The sequence below is a fragment of the Chionomys nivalis genome, chromosome 14 (genome assembly GCF_950005125.1).
Source record: "Chionomys nivalis chromosome 14, mChiNiv1.1, whole genome shotgun sequence".
NCBI lineage: Eukaryota > Metazoa > Chordata > Mammalia > Rodentia > Cricetidae > Chionomys > Chionomys nivalis.
In genome coordinates this window covers 66051501-66072561 of record NC_080099.1, presented here as the reverse complement: position 1 = coordinate 66072561, position 21061 = coordinate 66051501, and the positions used below count along the sequence as shown (strand labels likewise).

At 46.1% G+C, this 21061-nt stretch overlaps 1 protein-coding gene across 4 annotated transcripts in view; it reads right to left on the bottom strand.

Annotated features, from left to right (window-relative positions):
* Kctd1 (potassium channel tetramerization domain containing 1) overlaps positions 1–21061 on the bottom strand; it is a 206379-nt gene that overhangs the window by 47783 nt on the left and 137535 nt on the right. For all 4 annotated transcript variants that reach the window (XM_057789335.1, XM_057789336.1, XM_057789333.1 and 1 more), the window contains exon 2: positions 837–1015. In XM_057789335.1, coding sequence (XP_057645318.1) covers positions 837–1015 — 179 coding nt within the window. The remainder of the gene's footprint in view (positions 1–836; positions 1016–21061) is intronic.

The following is a 21061-nucleotide window of genomic DNA, read 5'->3' as shown; positions in this document are numbered from 1 at the left end:
TTATATATATATATATATATTTTGCTTTTTCGAGAAAGGGTTTCTCTGTGTTGCTTTGGAGCCTGCCCTGGAACTAGCTCTTGTAGACCAGGTTGGCCTCGAACTCACAGAGATCTGCCTGCCTCTGCGTCCCGAGTGTTGAGATTAAAGGTGTGTGCCACCACTGCCTGGCTGAAATTCTTTTAGGTAGTCAAGAAAGATCTGAAAAAAACTAAAATAATTTATAACATTCTTATCACAAATATGATTTATACTCAATATTGTCTATTTATGTTATAAACATTATTCTCTCTCTCTCTCTCTCTCTCTCTCTCTCTCTCTCTCTCTCTCTCTCTCTCTCTCGTCTCTCTCTCGTGTCTGTGTGTGTCTGTGCCCACACACTACAGTGCACAGGTGGAGCTTAGAGGACAATGCTCTGGATTCTCTCCTTCCACCTTGACATGGTTTGAACTGAGGCCATCAGGCCTGCTCTGGGTCATTTCACCGCCCCCTACCAGTCGTCATTTTTATTTTGAGATAGGGCCTCATTCTATAGTCCTGGCTGGTCTTGAGTCCATTATGTAGCACCAGCCTGCCTTGAATTCATGATCCTTCTCCTTAGGTCCTTGAAGGCTGGAATTACAGGCATCTACCCCGGCACTCAGAAAGTGGCATTCGGACAAGTACTCCATGCCCCAGCTGTGGAATCAAACAGCCATGGCCCTGAATAGCCTCAGCGGGTCATGCCCTGTGCTTGGTATTGGCCGGGCCACACTGTTCTTCTGATCAAAGGAAAAGCAGTCAAGAGCATCAAACACACACACTTCTGAGAGAGACATCCCCACTTTTGCAGTTACCTTGACTCGGGGTATTTGGTGAGGGTAGCCAGGCTGCTGGTGTACATGTGACCGCCCACGTCGATGTGGACTGGCGCATTGGACTTGGTGAGCTGGGCTGGAGTGGGAATGCCTTGGTTGTTCAGTGGCGATGCGGGGGATCTAGTGATCAGAGGTCTTGACATATTGGGCCGACTGTCCTACAGAGAGAGAAGCACAGTTAGACATGGTTCTGTTGCCAATGACGACGAAAACATAGATCCTGGAAATGAGCGAGTGAGCAGCGATGATGACCACTTTAATAACACCTGGAAAATATCAGGTCCTCTCACTTTGGTTTTCAGTATTATAAGCAAAGCAAAACCTGCAACAGAGAGAAAGGAATTTCATGCGCCCGGGATCCAATTCTGCCGACTCTGAGGGCTTATTATACAAATGGATTTTCACATTATGCAAATGACAAGTGGCTTGTGAAGAAATCCTACTCATTTCAAATGAAAAGATAATCAATGCTTAAAACAATATGCACCCAAATAAAACATGTATAGTTTATAGTTCTCTTTGAAAACTTCCTCATTCTTATGCATAGGAACTAAGCCATGTGTGTTCTACAGGGCAGATTCTAAGGCTCTAACTTTTGAATCACAAAGGAGTATTGTACAGTTGTAGCCATCAGCTGTTCAAACAGACACCATGAGCTTATCATTCCATAGATTTTATTTATTTATTTATTTTGGTTTTTCGAGACAGGGTTTCTCTGTGGTTTTGGAGTCTGTCCTGGAACTAGCTCTTGTAGACCAGGCTGGACTCGAACTCACAGAGATCCGCCTGCCTCTGCCTCCCAAGTGCTGGGATTAAAGGCGTGCGCCAGCCAGTTACTTGCTCCCCAGCTCTCTTCCTGGGAATTTGTGGCTCAGGGATGCTTCATAACAACAGATCCCAGACAAACTTCTTTGCTGTGTGCCTGACTTCTCAAGAGATTAAGTTTCTAAGGTGAAGAAGATGAGGCAGATGCTGCTGCTACGATGTGTAGTCACAGCAGCAAAAGGTGTGATGTGAACAAACAGACCAGGACACTGGCGGCGCGTGGCAGCACCAGGAAGAGACCAGGACGCGGGCGGTGGGCGTGGCAACAGCAGGAAGAGACCAGGACGCCGGCGGTGGGCGTGGCAGCACCAGGAAGAGACCAGGACTCGGGCGGTGGGCGTGGCAGCAGCAGGAAGAGACCAGGACGCAGGCGGTGGGCGTGGCAGCAGCAGGAAGAGACCAGGACGCCGGCATCACGTGGCAGCAGCAGGAACTGCACTCTCAAGAGCAGAAAAGACGCCAGTTGTCCCAGGATACAGCATGAATGAGTAAACAGCATGGTGATTCCACACCACAGGCAAGTCACGCCAGGTTCTCCACAGGGTTAGATACTTAGAGCCATCAAATGATAGATCAATTGCGGAACAAACCAAAAGAGCGTTCTGTAAGATTAAACACACACACACACACACACACACACACACACACACACACACACATTCTCTCTCCATTCTCAGATTTGAAATTTAGGCAGAGACTGTTTTCAAACACACTCACCATATGTGCCAAAAGTAGTGAATGGGTTACATGAAAAATGTCTCTGATAGAGATTTCAGAAGGGAAGTTGCTTAGTCTTGTGCTTAAAGTGCAAGGGATAACATAAATTTGCAAAGCATCATGGGTTTCTTGATCCTGGAACAGATTGAGGTGTTACCTGGTGCTTAGCTGTTAGACTACTTAGTTTAAGCCCAAGTCCAAGAGAGACTGCCGCTGACGAGCTTTCCCAGACAGCCACTAGGAACAGCGAGGTGATGGGGCCTTGCACAAAATGTTTACCATCTGTGTGGTGCTCTTCTGCAAGGCGCAGGAAACAGAGCCCAGAAAATGCCACTCGAAAAGAGTTCATTTTCAGTTCCTAAATCGGGTGGCAAATTCATGGGTATTCACTAGAGCATTCTTTACTGTATTCTTCAATAATGCAAAATAGAAATTAAGGACACAAAAGGGTGCTTGGAACACACAAAGAAAAGGAGTTGAAAGGGTTATTATGGGGTGGGAGCGGGGACGAAGCAAAGTCACAGATGGTAGAACATATTAAGGTTAAGTGCCAGAAGAAGTATTTTTAATTCTGGATGACAGACAAATACTTCACCCTTAAAAAGTGATCAAGGGCTGTGGAGATGGTACAGAAAATAAAATGCTGGCTATGTAAGTATGAGGAATGGATTTAGAACTCATATCCGCCCTGGCCCAGCAGCAAGTCTGTAATCCCCATGTTCCTACTGCCCAGTGAGAAGCTGAAGCAGGAGACTGCTGGGAGCTTCTGAGTCAGCTAGCCTGGCACATGAAGTACAACCACGATCAACAAAGGGAATGCTCCAGCTAGCATTACCACTGCTGTGAGGAAACACCGCGGCCAAAAGCAAGTTGGGGCGGAGGGGGCTCATTTGTCTCACGCTTCCACATCACAGTCCATCACGGAAGGCAGACAGGAAGCTGGAGGCAGGAACTGTCACAGAGGCCACAGGGGTGCTGCTTACTGACTTGCTCCTCACGGCTTCTTCAGCTTGCTTTCTTATGGAACCTGGGACCACCAGTCTAGTGATGGTGACACCCACAAAGTTCAGAGCACACCCCTTCAACAGTCACTAAAAGACGCCATAAGGCTCGCCTGCACCCCAATCTTATAGAGATATTTTCTCAATTGAGGTTCCCTCCTCTCATAGGACATAAAATTAGCCAGCACAACTGACCCCGTCAACACACAAACACACCACTGTTTAGCCTCAACCTTTCTTTTCTTGTTCATCCCCAAGCTCATACATTAAATATTGACATCACAATGTAAAAATTTTAAACTTACAAAGTCCCACAAGTCATACAAATTCAACCCCTTTTAAAAACTCATTCTTTTAATAGCCAAAGTCTTTTAACTGTGGGATCCTATTTTTTAAAAAAAGTTAAATACTTTCTTATTTCAAGAGGAAAGAACTGGAACCAGGGCACAGTCATAATCAAACTCCAACTGTGTAAATAATTCAACACCCAATGTCTGGGATCCACTCATGATCTTCTGGGCTCCTCCAAAGGGTTGGGTCACTTCTCTGGCTGCACCTTCTCCAGCACACACAGCTCGTCTTCCAGGCTCTGGCTGGCTTTCCTCCCCCACTGCTGCTGCTCTTGGTGCTCATCCCATGGCACTGGTGTCTCTAAAATGCTGGGGTCTCTGCTGCAACTGGGCTGCTCTGTCACCAATGCCTCTTCTGTGTTCTCTCCAGGGACTGCAGCCCTGCCACAGTGTCCAAGCCTCAGCTGCTCTCCATGACCCTCTCCTGCCTTCAAACTAGTGCACGGTGACACACGCCTGTAGTCAGGAGTCTGAGACAGGAGGACCACTTGAGTCCAGGGGTTCTGGGCTGTAGTGTACCATGCCGATCGGGTTCGGCATCAGATGACTCTTACACAACCCACTTCAGCTGCCTGGGGAGCACAGCTTCTGTGTGCTGACCCTGAGGAAACCCTTCCCAGATTTCACCACGGTGATGCTGGCCTCTTCTTCTGATTCTCCAGTCCCAGCTGGCCAGCTTTCATTGTCCCAGAAAAGCAAAGGTTTCACTTCAGTAATTCTCGGCCCTTGTTAATCACAGCCGATTCTTCAGGTCCAGCTGACCAGAACCACAGATTCTTCACACAAAAGCCTGGTAGAGTCTTTACTTCCCTTCTGAAACGTCACAAACCAGGCCTCCAAAGTCTAAACTGCTCTCAACATAGTTACCTTCCGAGCCCCTGCGGAACAGCCCACTGAGCTCTCAACACTCAGTGAGTTAGCCTAAAGTTCCAAAGTCTTTCCACAATTCTCCCCAGGACAACACGGTCAAGTCTGTTACAGCAACACCCACTACCCTGGTACCAATTTCTGTTTAGCTAGGATTACTATTGTTATGATGAAACATCATGACCGAAAGCACGGTGGGGAGGAGAGGGTTTATTTGCTTTCTGTTTGCACATTGTGACCCATCACTGAAAGATGTCAGGGCAGGAACTTGGACGCAGAAGCCATGGAGAGGTGTTTTCTTATAGAACCCAGGACCACCTGCCCAGGGGTGGCCCCACCCATAATGGCTGGACTCTCCCACATCAATCACTAATTAAGAAAATGCCTTACAAACTTGTCTGCAGCCCAATCTTAGGGGAGCATTTTCTGAATTGAGGCTCCTTCCTCTTGGATTACAATAGCCCATGTCAAGTTTACATAAAAGTACCCAGCACAGGGGACCTGCCACACACAAGATGGAAGGTAGAGGACCAATCCCTAGGTTGACCTCTGATTTCCACATGTATGCTGTGACTTGTGTGTACACATATTCACCGACTCACACACACATACATGTATCATGCCCACACACCTCACAAAGCAATAAGAAACACTTTTCACAAATACCTGTTGGACCCAAGCTGCTGCCAATGGCCATGTCTGGGTCCATGGTCCTGCTGCAGCTGGATCTAAGTTGATGTCTCTGGCCTATGTCAGCTCAGGAAACCAGAGGAAGCATACATGGTGAAACCAGAGTGCTGTGCTGAGCCAGTACCACACCTCATTGGCACGGCCCCTCACCGCACACTACAGCAAGAGAGCTGGCCCGACACTCAGGAGAGATGACTCCACCCATCCCCATGGGCGAGGGAGAACTGACCCTGAAGGCATGGGCTCTGCCTCCTCACCTGAGACTGACCAACTCAGCTACCAGCCAGGCCCACAGCCAGGCCTTGGGTTGGCCCACCCTAACATCTATCCCATCAAGGACCTGCTGCAGATCATGAAGAGATTGGTCCTGTGAGATGCTCTGCAGGACCTCCATGACTTGGGGTGGTCAAAAGATAGCTGAGGGGGGTTTTGGTCAGTATTCAGTGAGGATGGTGTACCAGAAACCAGAGGCCTTGAACCAGACTCGAATGACTTGTTAGTCATTGCAATGAACATTTGCTAGTAAAGCTGACTGGACACACTGCAGCTCCCAATGCTACCAGGATGAGTGAAGAGGTGTTTGACAGGCGGGAAAGAAGGAGAAGCAAAGAGGCTTTTGTTTGTTTGTTTGTTTTTAATTTTCTTTTGGTGGGACACTGCAGAGGTGAGGGAAGGATATGGAGGACTGGTAGGTGAGCAGAATTAGGGTGCATGATGTGAAATTCCCAAAGAATCAATAAAGAAATTATGTTTTTTTTTTTTTTTTTTTTTTTTTTTTAAGAAATACTTCTTATATGGCTTCCTGAATGATTCCCTGGCTATGTATGCACACATACATGCACATACCCCTGTTACAATTCAGCCCATCACTGCACTGCAGAATTGAAATAACTTCAATTGGACACATTCTGTATCCCGCCTGGGGGTGCTCGGGCGGAAATGAACAGATTTGCAGGGTTAATACTGTAGTTAGACTGTGACCTCATTCAGCACAGCTCCAACACTGCCGGGTCTACAGAGAAAGAGCAAAAATCCAAAGCATAACTGATTGGTTAAGGATTCCAGATCGCTACCATTTACTTCTCCAGATCTCTACCATTTACACTGTAAATCAAAAATGGATAGCTACTGCTAAATTTAAAATGGAACCAGCATGTCTTCAGCTGGACATAGGGAGGGGGCAGGGCTGAGCCCTTCAGGGTAAGGATTAAAATTGATCGCCTGAACCTTCTGGAGTTTTCTAGACTCTTGCCCCATCCTAATGCATCCTCCAGCACATGCCCCCTTAGATAAGGTCCTTTAAATTTGTTTCTCTTTGTATCTGTGTGCATGTACATGCATGAGGGTGCACATGTGTATACAGACACAGGTAGAAGCCAGAGGTCACCCTGAGGTGCCATTCCTAGGACATCTTCCGCTTTGATTTTTGGGACAAGATCTCTCATGCCTATGTAACTTGTCAGGTAGGCTGTACTGACTAGGTGGTGAACCCCAGGGCTCCGGCTGTATCAGCTTCCCCGGTGCTGGATTTACAAATGTGTGCCACCACCACAGTGGGCTTTTGTTTCCGTGTGTTCTGGGAACTGACATGCAGGTTCCCAGGCTTGCGAGGTAAATACTTTACCACCTGAGCAAGCTCCCCAGCCCCCAGGAAGACCCAGAGCAGAGGTGGCTGTGACAGAGCACACGCTCCCTTCTCTTCATGGAGACACCGAATACTTAGAACTGTTGTCACTCGCCATGCAGCAGCTGTCCCCCTCGAAGCCTGAAGATGAAACCAGGGTCCACGGTGCAAACCGAGGCCTGGAATCTGCCATGCTGAGCCCCTTTGTCTCTGGATTGCATGCTACTAGGGTAAACGGATTTTTGTGTGAGCTGTAATTTCTGTCACCTCCCTTTGAGGCAGGCTGGCCTTGAGAGACTTGGCCTGTCATGCTAAGAACAGCTTCCTTGATCCTAGAGAAGTTAAATAAGAAGGCGAACCCAAAGAAAAACATATAGGCATCCTCCTGGATATTAGCCTTCGTCAGGCGATGAAAGGAGACAGAGACAGAGACCCACATTGGAGCACCGGACTGAAATCTCAAGGTCCAAATCAGGAGCAGAAGGAGAGAGAGCACGAGCAAGGAACTCAGGACCGCGAGGGGTGCACCCACACACTGAGACAATGGGGATGATCTTTCGGGAATTCACTAAGGCCAGCTGGACTGGGATAAAACCGGACTCGCTGAACATAGTGGACAATGAGGACTGCTGAGAAGTCAAGAACAATGGCACTGGGTTTTGATCCTACTGCACGTACTGGCTTTGTGGGAGCCTAGGCAGTTTGTATGCTCACCTTACTAGACCTGGAAGGAGATAGGAGGTCCTTGGACTTCCCAAAGGGCAGGGAACCCTGACTGCTCTTAGGGCTGATGAGGGAGGGGGACTTGATTGGGGGAGGGGGAGGGAAATGGGAGGCGGTTGCGGATGAGGAGGCAGAAATCTTTTTTTTTTTTTTTTTTGGTTTTTCGAGACAGGGTTTCTCTGTGGTTTTGGAGCCTGTCCTGGAACTAGCTCTTGTAGACCAGATTGGTCTCGAACTCACAGAGATCCGCCTGCCTCTGCCTCCCGAGTGCTGAGATTAAAGGCGTGCGCCACCACCACCCGGCCAGAAATCTTTAAAAAAAAGAACAGCTTCCTGACACAGATGCAGCAGAGGTCTCTAGCACCCTTCTTAGATGCTATTTTCCATCTGCGTTTCTGTGTAATCACTTTTCTGCCGACCTGTAGTGTGCACATGTCTGTCTGCATTACTTCTACAGATGGGAAAACCATAAACTAGAGCCAGAATAAGTACAGAGGACTTCAATGTACAGCTGCTTTGCTGAAAGATCAGCTCAGGGCACGGAAAGATACTATGAAAGCTGGTCACACAGAAAACTGTTTCCAGTAACATCTTTTTTGGAGCTGCCTCTATTACATGACAAGAAACTCCACCCTCACTCTAAGCAGGCAGTTACTGTTCTGGCCTCCTGTGACCAGCAGCTTCTTCCTTCCTTGATATGAATTAATATTTCCTAAGTGTTGAGAATGGTACCATGTGCTGGACAAAACAGCGAAGGAGAAAGTCTAGCCCCAGTGAGAATAATCCTTCTGTGCACTGTGAATATGCATTACTCTCATTGGTTAATAAAAAGCTGCCTGATAGCCAGACAGGAAGTTAGGCAGGAAAGTCAAACTGAGGATGATGGGAGGGAAGAAGGCGGAGTCAGAGGAACATCAATCCGTTGCCCAGGAAGCAAGACATGTTAGATGACAGGTCAAATTCACAAACCTTCATGACTATACATAGATAAATAGAAATGGGTTAATTTAAATGTATGAGTTAACTAGTAACAAGCCTGAGCTATCAGCAGAGGATTTATAAGTAATAGTAAGCCTCAATGTGGTTATTCAGGAGCTGGTGGGTGGGAGAGAAACGACTACCCCCAGGGTCTGGGTCCCTGGGAGAGATCAGCAAATAGAGGTCATTAGGAAACAAGAAGGCCATATGACATGGCAGCTCATGGAGGATCACTTTACTCTGATCAAGGCTGGGAGGGACAGCGGGAAGGTCCAGGGGACAGTCTGAGCCTCTGGTGTGGGCTGGGAGGGACAGCGGGAAGGTCCAGGGGACAGTCTGAGCCCCTGGTGTGGGCTTGGAGAGACAGTCTAGTTGAGACCCACGGGTGAAGAGACTGACAAGAATGCTCGAAAGAGCATCACTAAAATCCCAAGGTGTGCAAGGCACATTCTAGAAGTTATGGGTTCAGTACAGCAGAGGGTTCAACCACTTGCTTGTCCCAACCCTCAGAAAGAGCTCAATACAACATCCTTTCACCTGTAAATGAGGAAGAAGAGCCAGGAAGGTTATTGTTTGCTGCTGTAGGAATGTTGCTCACTGTGGTACCTGATGGCCTCAGCCGGGCATCCAAAGTGTGTCCAGTGCCATGGAGGAAATGGATACTTACTTACTTGTTTTTGCAGAGACTGGATTTCATGTAGCCCAGACTGGCCTTAAATTCAACATAAAGCAACATGTGGTGTTGAACTCCTACTTTCCAAGGTCAGTCTCCTCAGTGCTGTGGGATCACAGGTGATCTCACCATGCTCAGCTTCTGAGTTTTTAACTCTCATGAATTTGAATGCATTTGAATTTTAATTCAAATAGCTCCTACGGACACTGTCTATCATCTTGGGCAACAGAAGAAAGTTTGCTTGACATTTTCTTATTATTTTTGGAGGGCAGCTCATGACAAATCTGAAGCTTTCATCCTTGGGCTAGGGAAGCAGGAGTATTTTGTGGCTTGTTGTTGTGTTTCTTGTGCTTCTGCTTGGTTGGCTTTTGTTTGTCGTTTGCTTTTTGAGACAAGGTCCTAATGTGTATCTCAGCATGGGCCTGGAATTCAAGATCTTCCAAACAAGGGGAACTTTTTTCAGAAATTAATTTTTTTATTAATTTATTTTTATAATTTTTCTCTGCTCCCTTCCCTTCCTTCCCCCTCCCCTTCCACCCTCTCCCATGGTCCCCATGTTCCCAATTTACTCAGGAGATCTTGTCTTTTTATACATTCCCATGTAGATTATTAGATCCATGTATGTCTCTCTTAGGGTCCTCATTGCTGTTTAGGTTCTCTAGGGTTGTGAATTGTAGGCTGGTTTTCTTTGCTTTATATACAAAGATCACTTATGAGTGAGTACAACTATATTTGTCTTTCTGAGTCTGGGTTACCTCATTCAATATGACGTTTTCTAGATTTATCTATTTGCCTGCAAATTTCAAGATGTCATTATTTTTTTCCACTGTGTAGTACTCCATTGTGTAGATGTACCACATCTTCTTTATCCATTCTTTGGTTGAGGGACATTTAGGTTATTTCTAGGTTTTGACTAGTAAATAAATAAATAGATAATAAATGATGCTGCTATGAACATACTTGAGCACATGTCCTTATGGCACAATTGAGCATCCTTTGGACATATACCCAAAAGTGGTATTGCTGGGTCTTGAGGTAGGTTGTTTTCTAATTTTCTGAGAACTCATCATACTGATTTCCAAAACAGCAGGAGAATTTTTAAATTGAAGCCAGGAGTACAGGGCCCTACCATACATTCATTCCTCTCATTGTTTCCAACAGCATTTCTGCCATTTTCATTAGCATTATTACAAAAAGAAAAAAGAAAAGAGAAAACATATAATGAGGGAAAATGAGGGAAGAATGAGGCCTTCAGGATTGGACAGACAGTCATCAGACGGACAAGAGCACACACTGTGTCTATCTATGGGAAGTGACAGGCAGACAGGCAGGACACATCTGTAATGACAGAGGTCAGAACACTGGCACTCTCTGGAGGCCATTCACTGGGAATGGAGAGGAAAACCTTCAGAGAGCTAGAAAATTCTGTGTTAATCTGGGTGCTGCACAGGTATACCTAAGGTACATGCATATTCAAGATTTTTCTCTTTATTCTAAATTCTAGCAAAATGCCAAACAACCAAATTTAACCAAAAATAATCTTTACAGAAACCTAGTCAAAAACACTCTCTTGATCAAACACTTAATTTTCATTAAATACTGCCTAGAAACAAAACAACAACAATAACAACAACAATCCAACCAGAGCTGGAGATAGCTCAGTGGCAGAGTACTTGTCTACCCTGTGAGAGGCCCCAGGGTCCATTCCTGCCAGCAGGTGTGGCTAGGTGAAAAGTACGTATCATTTCCTTTCATAGGACGTGCTGAGTCTAACTGAACTACTCTGGAAGGAAGCAGTCCCCGGGACTCTTTCTAATTCCTCCCTTGCTCATATCTGGCCTGCACAGATTTCCCACCATGTCAATCGGTTTATCTCAACATTAACATCTCCCAGCTGCTTCAGTTTTCTGCCTCATGGTAGCTTAATCATCCATCTCACCTACCCAGCAATGGTTTGGGGAAGCAGAATCCTTCAAGGGATTTCACTTCAGGCATCTTCCCACAGAAGCTAATGAAAAATTTGTCTCTTCAGTCGAACCTGGCTGTGTGCTGTTCAAACAGGCACCCCGGGGGGCACCGCCTCCAAGAAACGAACTGAAGTTTAAACTGGAAGTTCTAATGGCCTTATCTGTTAAGAATGCATGCCCCTGCCTTCCATCACTCTCACTTGCAAGCTGGACTTTATCAGTCTTTCACTGGGGAAAGACACGGGCTTCCTGGTGACACCTTCTGAAAGGCATGTGCAGGGCAAATGCCTGCATTATTTTCTACTTTAATTTACAGTATACAACAGAGTAGGAAAAGAATCCGGTATAGATTAGAATCTTTCCCCAGTTTCAACCAAGATGTATGAACCAGTCTTTGTCAGTCTCCTCTCTCCCTAACCCCCTCTCTGTCTGTCTGTCTCTCTCTCTCTCACACACACACACACATGCATGCACACACACACACATGAACGCACGCACATGCACACACACGCACGCACACACACATGCACACACGCACGTGCACGCGTGCGTACACACACACACACACACACACACACACACACACACACCACTAACATCTACAGACTACGTAACCCAGGGAAAGCAGCACTATGACTCACTCTCTTCCAGACCCTGACAGCCATTTGTAGCAAGCAAACTATAATCAAAATCTCATAGTCAAGGACCTCTGACTCGGGTATGTTATTTCAGGAATGACACAACTCTGTTGGATTTTCAAGGATTCTTTTTAAAATCACACTGTTGCCAGCCATTGTCCCTTGAGCCAACTGCAAGCGTCTCAGACAGTGCCTGAGTACTGAAGGGAGCTCCTGCTTCTCATTCCTGCAGCGCTGTTTACCAGGCCTTCCTCGGGTGCTATGCGCTGCTTTCTGTTGACTGACTCGAAATAAACAACAGAATTAACTTAAGCCCACGGAGAGCAACTAAAAAATTATTTCTCGATCAATACATAAGTTTTTAAAAGGCCAACAAGTGCCAGAATGCTTCAAATCTGATGATTACTGTATTTATAATCTACTTAGGGGACAATGTCTATCAGTCTCAACCATGAGGAAGACTGTGCGGAATTAGGCCCCCAAATCTTGTGAGATTCATGTCAAAACTTCCACTTACTTAATGCATAGGCTCCTTCAAATTATAGGGCCTATTTTATTTACTGCATTTTTAAGATTTTATTTTTAATTAATGTGTGTATACACATGCAAGTTTGCACACACATGCATCATGTGATAATCTCTACAATGACTTGGAGTTTCCACACTGTAAGTATCTCAGGCCAGGTGGTGATGGCTCACACTTTTAAGACCAGAACTCGGGAGATAGGGGCAGGCGAATCTCTCAGTTCGAGGCCAGCCTGGTCTACAGAGGGAGTTCTGAGATAGCCAGGGCTACACAGGGAAACTACCTCAGAAAAAAGAAAAGAAGAAAGAATCTCAGTATTGCTTTTGTAGCTCCTTAGCAGAACCACCCCCTTCATCAATTGAAAATCAAACGCCAGGCTGGGGCCGACTTACAGTACAGTTTGAACGTATTTCCATCACCAAACTGTACTGAATCACTTTATTTTTAAGTAAAGGCCATCTTCAAAACTTCATATGTCTGGCGAAGTTCTGTGTAGGGTGTATTCAGTATGACAAGACAGAACCTATGTGTCTAGAGTCTGAGGATCTGGGTTCGGCTCAGCCCCGTGCTCTGCGTGATCCTGGAGAAACCCAAACCATGTGCACCCAGCTTCCTCTGATGCCAGACAGGGATGACCCTTCCAGCCTTTTAGAGGGTAAAGACAGCAGGAGAAGCTGGGCATAGTAGCCCATGGAGGACTGCCACAAGTTCAAGACTCGTCTAGGGTACATAGTGAGCTCTAGGCCAGGCTTGAATGAAGCCCCTTCTTGTGTTTGTGGTGGGGAGGGCAGTGACAGAGACAGGGAGAAGTGTGAGCTAGGGATGTAACTCGTGCTTGCTAACACACGTAAAGCCATGTGTGCCTCCCTGCCTCCCTATCGCTGTAGAAACTGGGTGTGGTGGCACACACCTGTAACCCAGCACTGAGAAGCCGAAGGCAAGAGGATCTGGAGTTGAAGGTCATCCATCATCAGCCACACGTGAGTTAGAGGCCAGACTGAGCTATTGAGATCATGTCTCGAAAAACTAAAATATGATGGAAGATGACATTGCGCTTCTGAAGAGGGACAGTGGGTGCTTTGCATACAGAAGGGACAGTGACAGTTATGGAACCTTCAGTATCTGGGATGACACACCAAGAGTGAAAGGAAGGTTGGCAGTATTGTTTAAAATCTATACCGGGCATAATTGTTTTTAACTACAATCCCTTACAGCACTGTAGAACAACTGTTTACATAGCGATTTCATTGTATTAGGGATAATAAGTGGTTTAACATCTGTAGGCAGATGTGTACAGGGTCCATGAAAACCCTGCATCATTTTACATGCAGGGACCATCCCAGACGGAGGGATGCCATCTTTCCCTCCTTCTCTCTCTCTCTCTCTCTCTCTCTCTCTCTCTCTCTCACACACACACACACACACACACACACGCACACACACACCCCGCAAACTGGTAACCCAGATGCCCAGATGCCCGGAGCCTTCTGAAGACCTAGCAAAAATAAGGAACTTGTTAATGTCTTTGAGCAGAGTCCAGGACAAGGGCCCTAGCCCTGAGTGTGGTGCTTCTGGGTGTACAGGAAGAGGAAAGGGACCCAGCATCGAGATGCTGCCACACATTGCCAAACTGCAGGAAGTGGGAGAGCAGGGAGTCGGTACGGCAGGCTCCCGAGTGAAATGCATTCCTTCTTTCCAGATAAAAATCTTAAGATCACTGAAATAAATAAATAAATAAATAAATACGGCGTGCTTCAAAGTTGTTTTGAAATGACCTCTAACCCGGTACACGAGTGCATAGCTCTTTCCTAAGCTGCAGCCATGCATGTTGCTCTTCCTGTAACGACCAGGAAGATGGTCACTGCTATTCATATGCTGCAATGCACAGGGTGTCTCGCAGATATGGACTAAATGCCCTCAATGTGCATTTCTTTTTCTTTGGAATAGTGAAATACGTATCTGAAAGTTCCATTATTAGATTACTACACTGGAAAGAAAGCCCAGTCAACAGCATTTCTCTCTATCCCTGTTTCTTTCTTCTCCAAAAGGAAAATGAACTTAAGAGAAACATATGTATGGAATTTTGTCAAATATTTTTAAAATTATATTGATTAGATATCTGTAATATACTTAAGACGCATCACCCTTAAATGAACAGCTGCACCTGTATGCTAATTTCACAAACAAATGTGGCCCTAGAGTGACAGAGGGGCCCGGGACAACAGTTCTAGAGGGAAAGCCTATGTGGCTGTTTGATTTTTTTTTTTTTTTTTTTTTTTTTTTGGTTTTTCGAGACAGGGTTTCTCTGTGGTTTTGGAGCCTGTCCTGGAACTAGCTCTTGTAGACCAGGCTGGTCTCGAACTCACAGAGATCCGCCTGCCTCTGCCTCCCGAGTGCTGGGATTAAAGGCGTGCGCCACCACCGCCCGGCTGGCTGTTTGATTTTTAAAGTATATGAGCAACAAAACCCCAGAGATTATTGCATCAAAATACTAGGAGTTTGGGAATAGCTGATAATGTTACAAGCAAGCTTTTTTAAAAAGTGTATATGTTCATGAATGTAGACACATGTGTGAGTACGTATGCACATGTATGCACATATGTATGGAGGTCAGAGACAACCTCAGGCGTCCGTGCCCAGGTGTCCTGACTTTGTTTTTTTAGACAGTTTTTCGCAGGCCTAAAACACACCAAGTGGGCTAGACTGGCTGGCCAGGGAGCCCGCCTGTTTCTACCCCGTGCCCCCAACAACGAGGTCGCAAATAAAGGTTCCTAGATTTTAAACAAAGGCTCCACGGATTAAACTCAGGCCTCGTGCTCGGAGGCCTCGCTGGAGGGACTGAGCTATCTTTGTAGAAGAAATTAATACTGCAAGAAACGGACAGCTATGACTCGGGGAAAATTTTTTTTTTTTTTTTGGTTTTTCGAGACAGGGTTTCTCTGTGGCTTTGGAGCCTGTCCTGGAACTAGCTCTGTAGACCAGGCTGGTCTCGAACTCACAGAGATCCGCCTGCCTCTGCCTCCCGAGTGCTGGGATTAAAGGCGTGCGCCACCATCACCCGGCTCGGGGAAAATTTTTTAAAATCCTGTTCTTAATGGGGAAAGTCAGGAGGCTATCGCTCCATGACGTCAGCTGGGAAGACTGTCAGTGTGCGCTTCAGTGTACCTCCACAATAAAGGTTTTTAACAACATAGAAGGAACTGGAAGGCAAAATCAGAAGTGGAACGAACTTCGGGAAACTGCTTCCTCCCCTTTATTTTCTTGCCAGAAAGGAAATGTGCAGAACAGAAAATCAAACAGGCCTCAGGTCATGGTAAGCTCATACCCAGCAAACACAGAGCCTATTTAGTTTGTTCCTCAAGGCCAGAGGCAAAAGTTCAGGGTGGCTACACTCTTGAGGCCAATCTGGCTGTCTGGTCCCTCTTCCCAGAAGCCTGCCTGCCAGGCTCTAAGACCCAGGAAGGGCAGAATGATTCAGATCCAGGGACAGACAAAATCTCCAATGATCCTGGAGGTCAGGGCTCTGCAAGCCTCAAAGGAAGAATGTGAGCAGCAATGAGGGTTTGGCTGTGACACAGAGTCTTACACGGAGGGCCTTCTAGGCTGCAACCAGAAACCGCTATGAGATGCTAAGCATTATCACCTTTTACAGAGAAGGAAGTCGACTCTGAGGTCAAGTGGCTTAGCCTATAATTACCTAGTAATGAATTTACTCTGATATTTACACGCTGGCCTTTGTGTAGCGAGATAAGGTTGCCACTCTCCTAGTCCCCATGTGCTCTGGCTTTCCCAGAAGGGGTGGATTCACCATTTGTACCCATCCACATTCTTTCCATCCATCTGTCTGTCTAGGGAGGACTATAGCAAGTATAAGGACCGTTACTGGTCACAGAGGAGGCAGAGGCAGCTGCCCGGGCAGTGGACTCTCCCTTTCTATACATTCTCCATTACAGAAAAGTGGCACTCTCTGTACCCCCAACTTCTAGTTCTATGGGTCACATTGATCTCTAAGCAGACACTGTCATGACTGCCCCTGACTGTTATACGTTCCCATAAAAGTTCCCTGTGTAGGGACAGGAAGATGGCTCAGCTGAGAAAGTGCTTGCCTTGGAAGCATGGAGACCCATGAGCTATCCCTAAAACCCACATAAGAATCTGGGCTTGGAGTGAGTGCTTGCGATGCCAGCACTGAGAAGAAACAGGCAGGTAGACCCCTCACCAGTCAGCCATCTCAGCATACTTGCTGAGTTCCAAGCCAATGAGAGACCCTTTCTCAAACAAGGCAGACAACACTTAAGGAATGGCACCCAACTAGGTCTTCTCTGGCACACACAGATGTGAAGGTTGATAGCATTGCTGAGGATGACACACATACTGCCCACTGACCCGCACACATACACACACACACACACACACACGCGCGCACGTACCATCACCATCCCTTGACCAGTAGCAAAAGTTAATGTGTTTCCTGAAACCCTAACTGAGTCTCTAGGAACGCCCTGCCCCTGCTAGATTTTAAAATGCTCAGCTGTTTGCCCTATCTGTATTAATATGATAAAAATTAAGACACACAAATTTATGTATTCCTTAAAAGCTCACTGACTCATTCATTTAGAAAATGCTCACTGGCTACTGTACTTGGGACCAGGCTAAGGTACTGTGGCCATCAGCTCCTCAGGGAGTTGAGAGTTCACATGAACAATGACCACAAGCTCAGAAATCTGTGGTGGCAACAGATGCCTATGAGTATAAAATGCTTTTTAAGTTGTCACACATTAAATCAGGGTGTCCAGCCTTTGGACATTATGACAGCACTGCCATCACCAAATGTCTGGCATATTCACAGGTATGCTAGGATGCTTGTGGTCCCTGGCCCACAGCTGGGCATGCCTACTGTGAGGACTACTTCTAGGTGCCCTTACCTGAGTCCCTCTGAAGGCAAATAATACTTCAGAGAAGAACACACTTCTCTTGGTTTCATAAATCTAGGGCATATCATTTTAAAATACAGCATACCTATATTTAGTATTTCCACATCACAAGATTATTCCAACTTTGACCCAATTACTTTTTTGGTTGTTGTTGTTTTGTTTTATGAGTGTGTGTGAGTGTGTGTGTATGAATATACATGTGTGTGTATGTATGTATGTGTGTGAATATACAGATGTGTATGTGTGTGTGTGCAGGCCAGAAGAAAACTACTTACGGCATCATCACCCAAAGGCATGCCATTCAACCCCCTTTGAGACAAGTTCAATTATAGGTTCTCCAGTTCTTAAATGGCATGCATGTGCCACCATGTCCAAACCTTTTCTGTATGCTCTGGGCATTGAACTCAAGTCCTCAAGCTTGTAAAACAAGCAAGGAAATTCAACTGGTGCCACTAAATGATGCAGACACGAATAGAGACTCCTAAACCTAGAACTATTTTCCCAAGGACCTGGTGACAGAGCAGCTAAGTTTCAGCCTAAGCCACGTCACCACTGCTTCCTGTAGCCTTGGACAATTACTCTGTCTCTTTCTTCAGTTTCTCCTTTCTAACACATGCACGCGGTTGGAGCAGATGGTCTAGGGTGCTCTTTCCAGTTCTACGATCTTAAGAAGTACAAAACTTTGAGACTCAAACATCTTAAGAAAGCTTGCATTTCAGGAGGTCAGAATGCGAGTTCTAAATCCCTTTGCAGGAATGAAGAAGAATTGGCAATCAAATGAAAGGCACTCCCAAAATAGCACAGGCAGAAAAGGAAGCCAGCTTAGAAAGTGTTCTCAACAACCAGACTACTTTCTCCAGCTGATGGGGAAGATTAAATTTTAATCACTATATTACTTTGATTTTGCTTTCACTTACAGGAGGGATCAGTTACTAAAGCAAGGTGTTTGCCTACTTGAAAGTCTTTTCTGAGTAGCCTTGTTTTAGAGTATTGTTTATATCATGTATTGCACTAAAATCTTGGACCACATGTTAGATTCCAGCATTTGGGAAGCTGAGGCAGGAGGGTTATGAGGTGAGAGACCAAATTGGGCTACATAGTAAAAACATGTCTTAAATAACTAAAATACAGGGCAATCTGTATGCGTCTGTGTGGGGTGTATGTATATGTGCACGGGTGTGCACATGTGTTAAAGCTAGAGTGATGTCAGGCATCTTCCTGGGCTGCTCTTGGCCTTAGAATCTGAAACAGTCTTTCACGGAACCTTTGGCTAATCTGACTGATCACTGTGTCCCAGGAGGCCTCCTGTGTGTGACTCTCTAGTGCTGAGGTTAGAGATGCATGCCACCATGCCCAGCTTTTACATGGCACATGGGGATTAGAACTCAGGTCCTTACGCTCGTGCGGTGGGCACGGTATTGAGGGTGCCATCTGCCCAGGGCAGTCTTAAGGAGCTTGTCTGAAATTCTTCAACAGAATGCAAGAAATCTGCTTTCATAACACGCAGAGTTATAAGTCTATAAGCAGAGTCAGTGTTTATCTTTCCAAGTGACCTAGCCGGTGATTAAAAACAGGGAAAGTGGGTATCTGAAGATATGTTCACGTTTACACACCAGATCCAATGGCCATGTGTCCTTGTGGGCAGGCATGCCCGAACCCTTGTGCTTTGCCAAAATTCTTCTCATAAGAAACATCCGATGCTTCCTAGGGTCCTTGCTCTCATTTTTCCCATGTTTACTTGACTCATCCTAACCCTTAGTGGCTCATCCCCAAATGGGACTTGGCATTGAGCGAATAAATGTGGAGGTGAGTGTTCTCCTCCGGCTACCTTCTCATGATGTGGTGGGCATGGGTTGGCCGGCAGTCAGGTGTGACTGTGAGGCCAGTCTCGCAACAGAACGCTGGCCCTGGTGTCAACAGAGGGGACACCACAGTGGCTCTGAGACTTCCGGCTTAGGAGACAGTCCTGAATGCCAGTAGAGGTTAGGAAAAGGGACACAGTCAACTCACCCTGGCCCTCGGCACTTTCTGAGCTATTCTTTACAAGGTTCACACTGAACAGGAAACATGTGTTCTAGAAGACATTGCTTAAGATAAATACCAAAAGGATTAAAAACTGAACCAATTTAAAAAAAATTTGGGGGGGGGCAGGGTCTCGTGGAGCCCAGGCTGGCCTCACGTCCTGTGTAACTCCAGACTCTAAGCATTGGGTCTCCAGGCATGTGCCACCCCTTCTGCAAAAATGTTTTTAAAGATCAACCTGACAGGGAAGAAAAAAGTCGCTATAAAAATGGAAATACCATGCCTTCTATTTACACACTGACTTATCAGATAGAGTAGCCGTTTATGAGAGCCAAGAACCCCACACACTATGAATAGCCATGACCTTTATGTCATTGGGAGGAGGGATGCAAGGGTGGTTATTGTCTTTTACGAAAAAGGATCAGCAAGGCTGTAGATTGGGGCCGGGAGGCCAGCAGTGGCAAGGACTCTGGGATTGAAGCTCATACCCTCCCATCTCAGACACTCTGTCTCTGTCGGGTCGATGTTGTAGCATCCGGACCACCAGGACCTGCACTGTTTTTCTATTTGTGCACACCAGGGACACCAGGGAGCCTTGCCACTCAAGATAACACAATGTGAAGTCTTTCATGGTTGCTTGTAAAAGCTCCACTTATGTTTTATGATACAGTTATTTAGTCACAAGACAATAAAAAAAAAGTCAAGATAGTGGGACAACGTGATGGTTAAATGTGGTTTGTTTGAGGATGAAAAGAGCCATGGCTAGATAAATGGAAAAGGCCAGAACAGCCCAGGAAAAGAAAGCAAGGAGAAGTGAGAAGCAAAAGACGAGAGGGAAAGGACTGAGGTGAGAAATGGGAAGGGAAACTGAGGAAAAGGAAGGAAGGAAAAAAAGATACGCACAGGAGGAACAGTGTGCTGGGATAGAGCAGTTTTATCTTTGTGTTTTCTTGAGACAAGGTCTCACATATCTCAGGCTGGACTTGAACTTGCTATGTAGCTGAGGATGACTTAAACTTATTGATGTGTATGTGTAGTCATGCTGGTTTGAATACAAACGGCTTCCCTAGGGCCACAGGGACTGGCACTGTTAGGTATAGCCTTGTTAAATAAGGTGTGTCATTGGAGGGGGGTGAGGTTTCAGAAGCTCAAGACAGGCTCAGTGGCTGACTGTCTCTCCCTGCTGCCCATGGACCCAGATGGAGAACTCTCAGCTGCCTCTCTAGCACCATGCCAACCACCATGATGAGAATGGACTAAACATGTGGCATGGGACCAAAGTCACGCTAGGCAGGTAGTCCATCAGCTAAGCTGCATTCCTGGCCAATAAGCTCACCAGTAGTTCTTGAAGTCAGTGTCTCCTGTTCTTTTGCTTGTTCCAGAGCAAGGTCCTACTTTGTCCCTTTGTTCATGAGCTTTTGTGACGAGCAGTCTAGAGAGGTTCGGGTCCTCCAAGCTTTGCAAATTGCTCCTGTCACCTGCGAGTAAATCTAAATGACCCTTCTCAAGACCACAGGCTTCTACCAAGCCTAAGTTTCTGGAAAATCAACTGGATGTATTGCTGGTCCTAGTGGGAAGTTTGCCAACGCAGAGGCTCATGGACAAATGCTGGCAAATAGAAGAGTCAGTTCGAAGCCCAGATATAGTTGTGGTGTTCTCATCTTTTTCC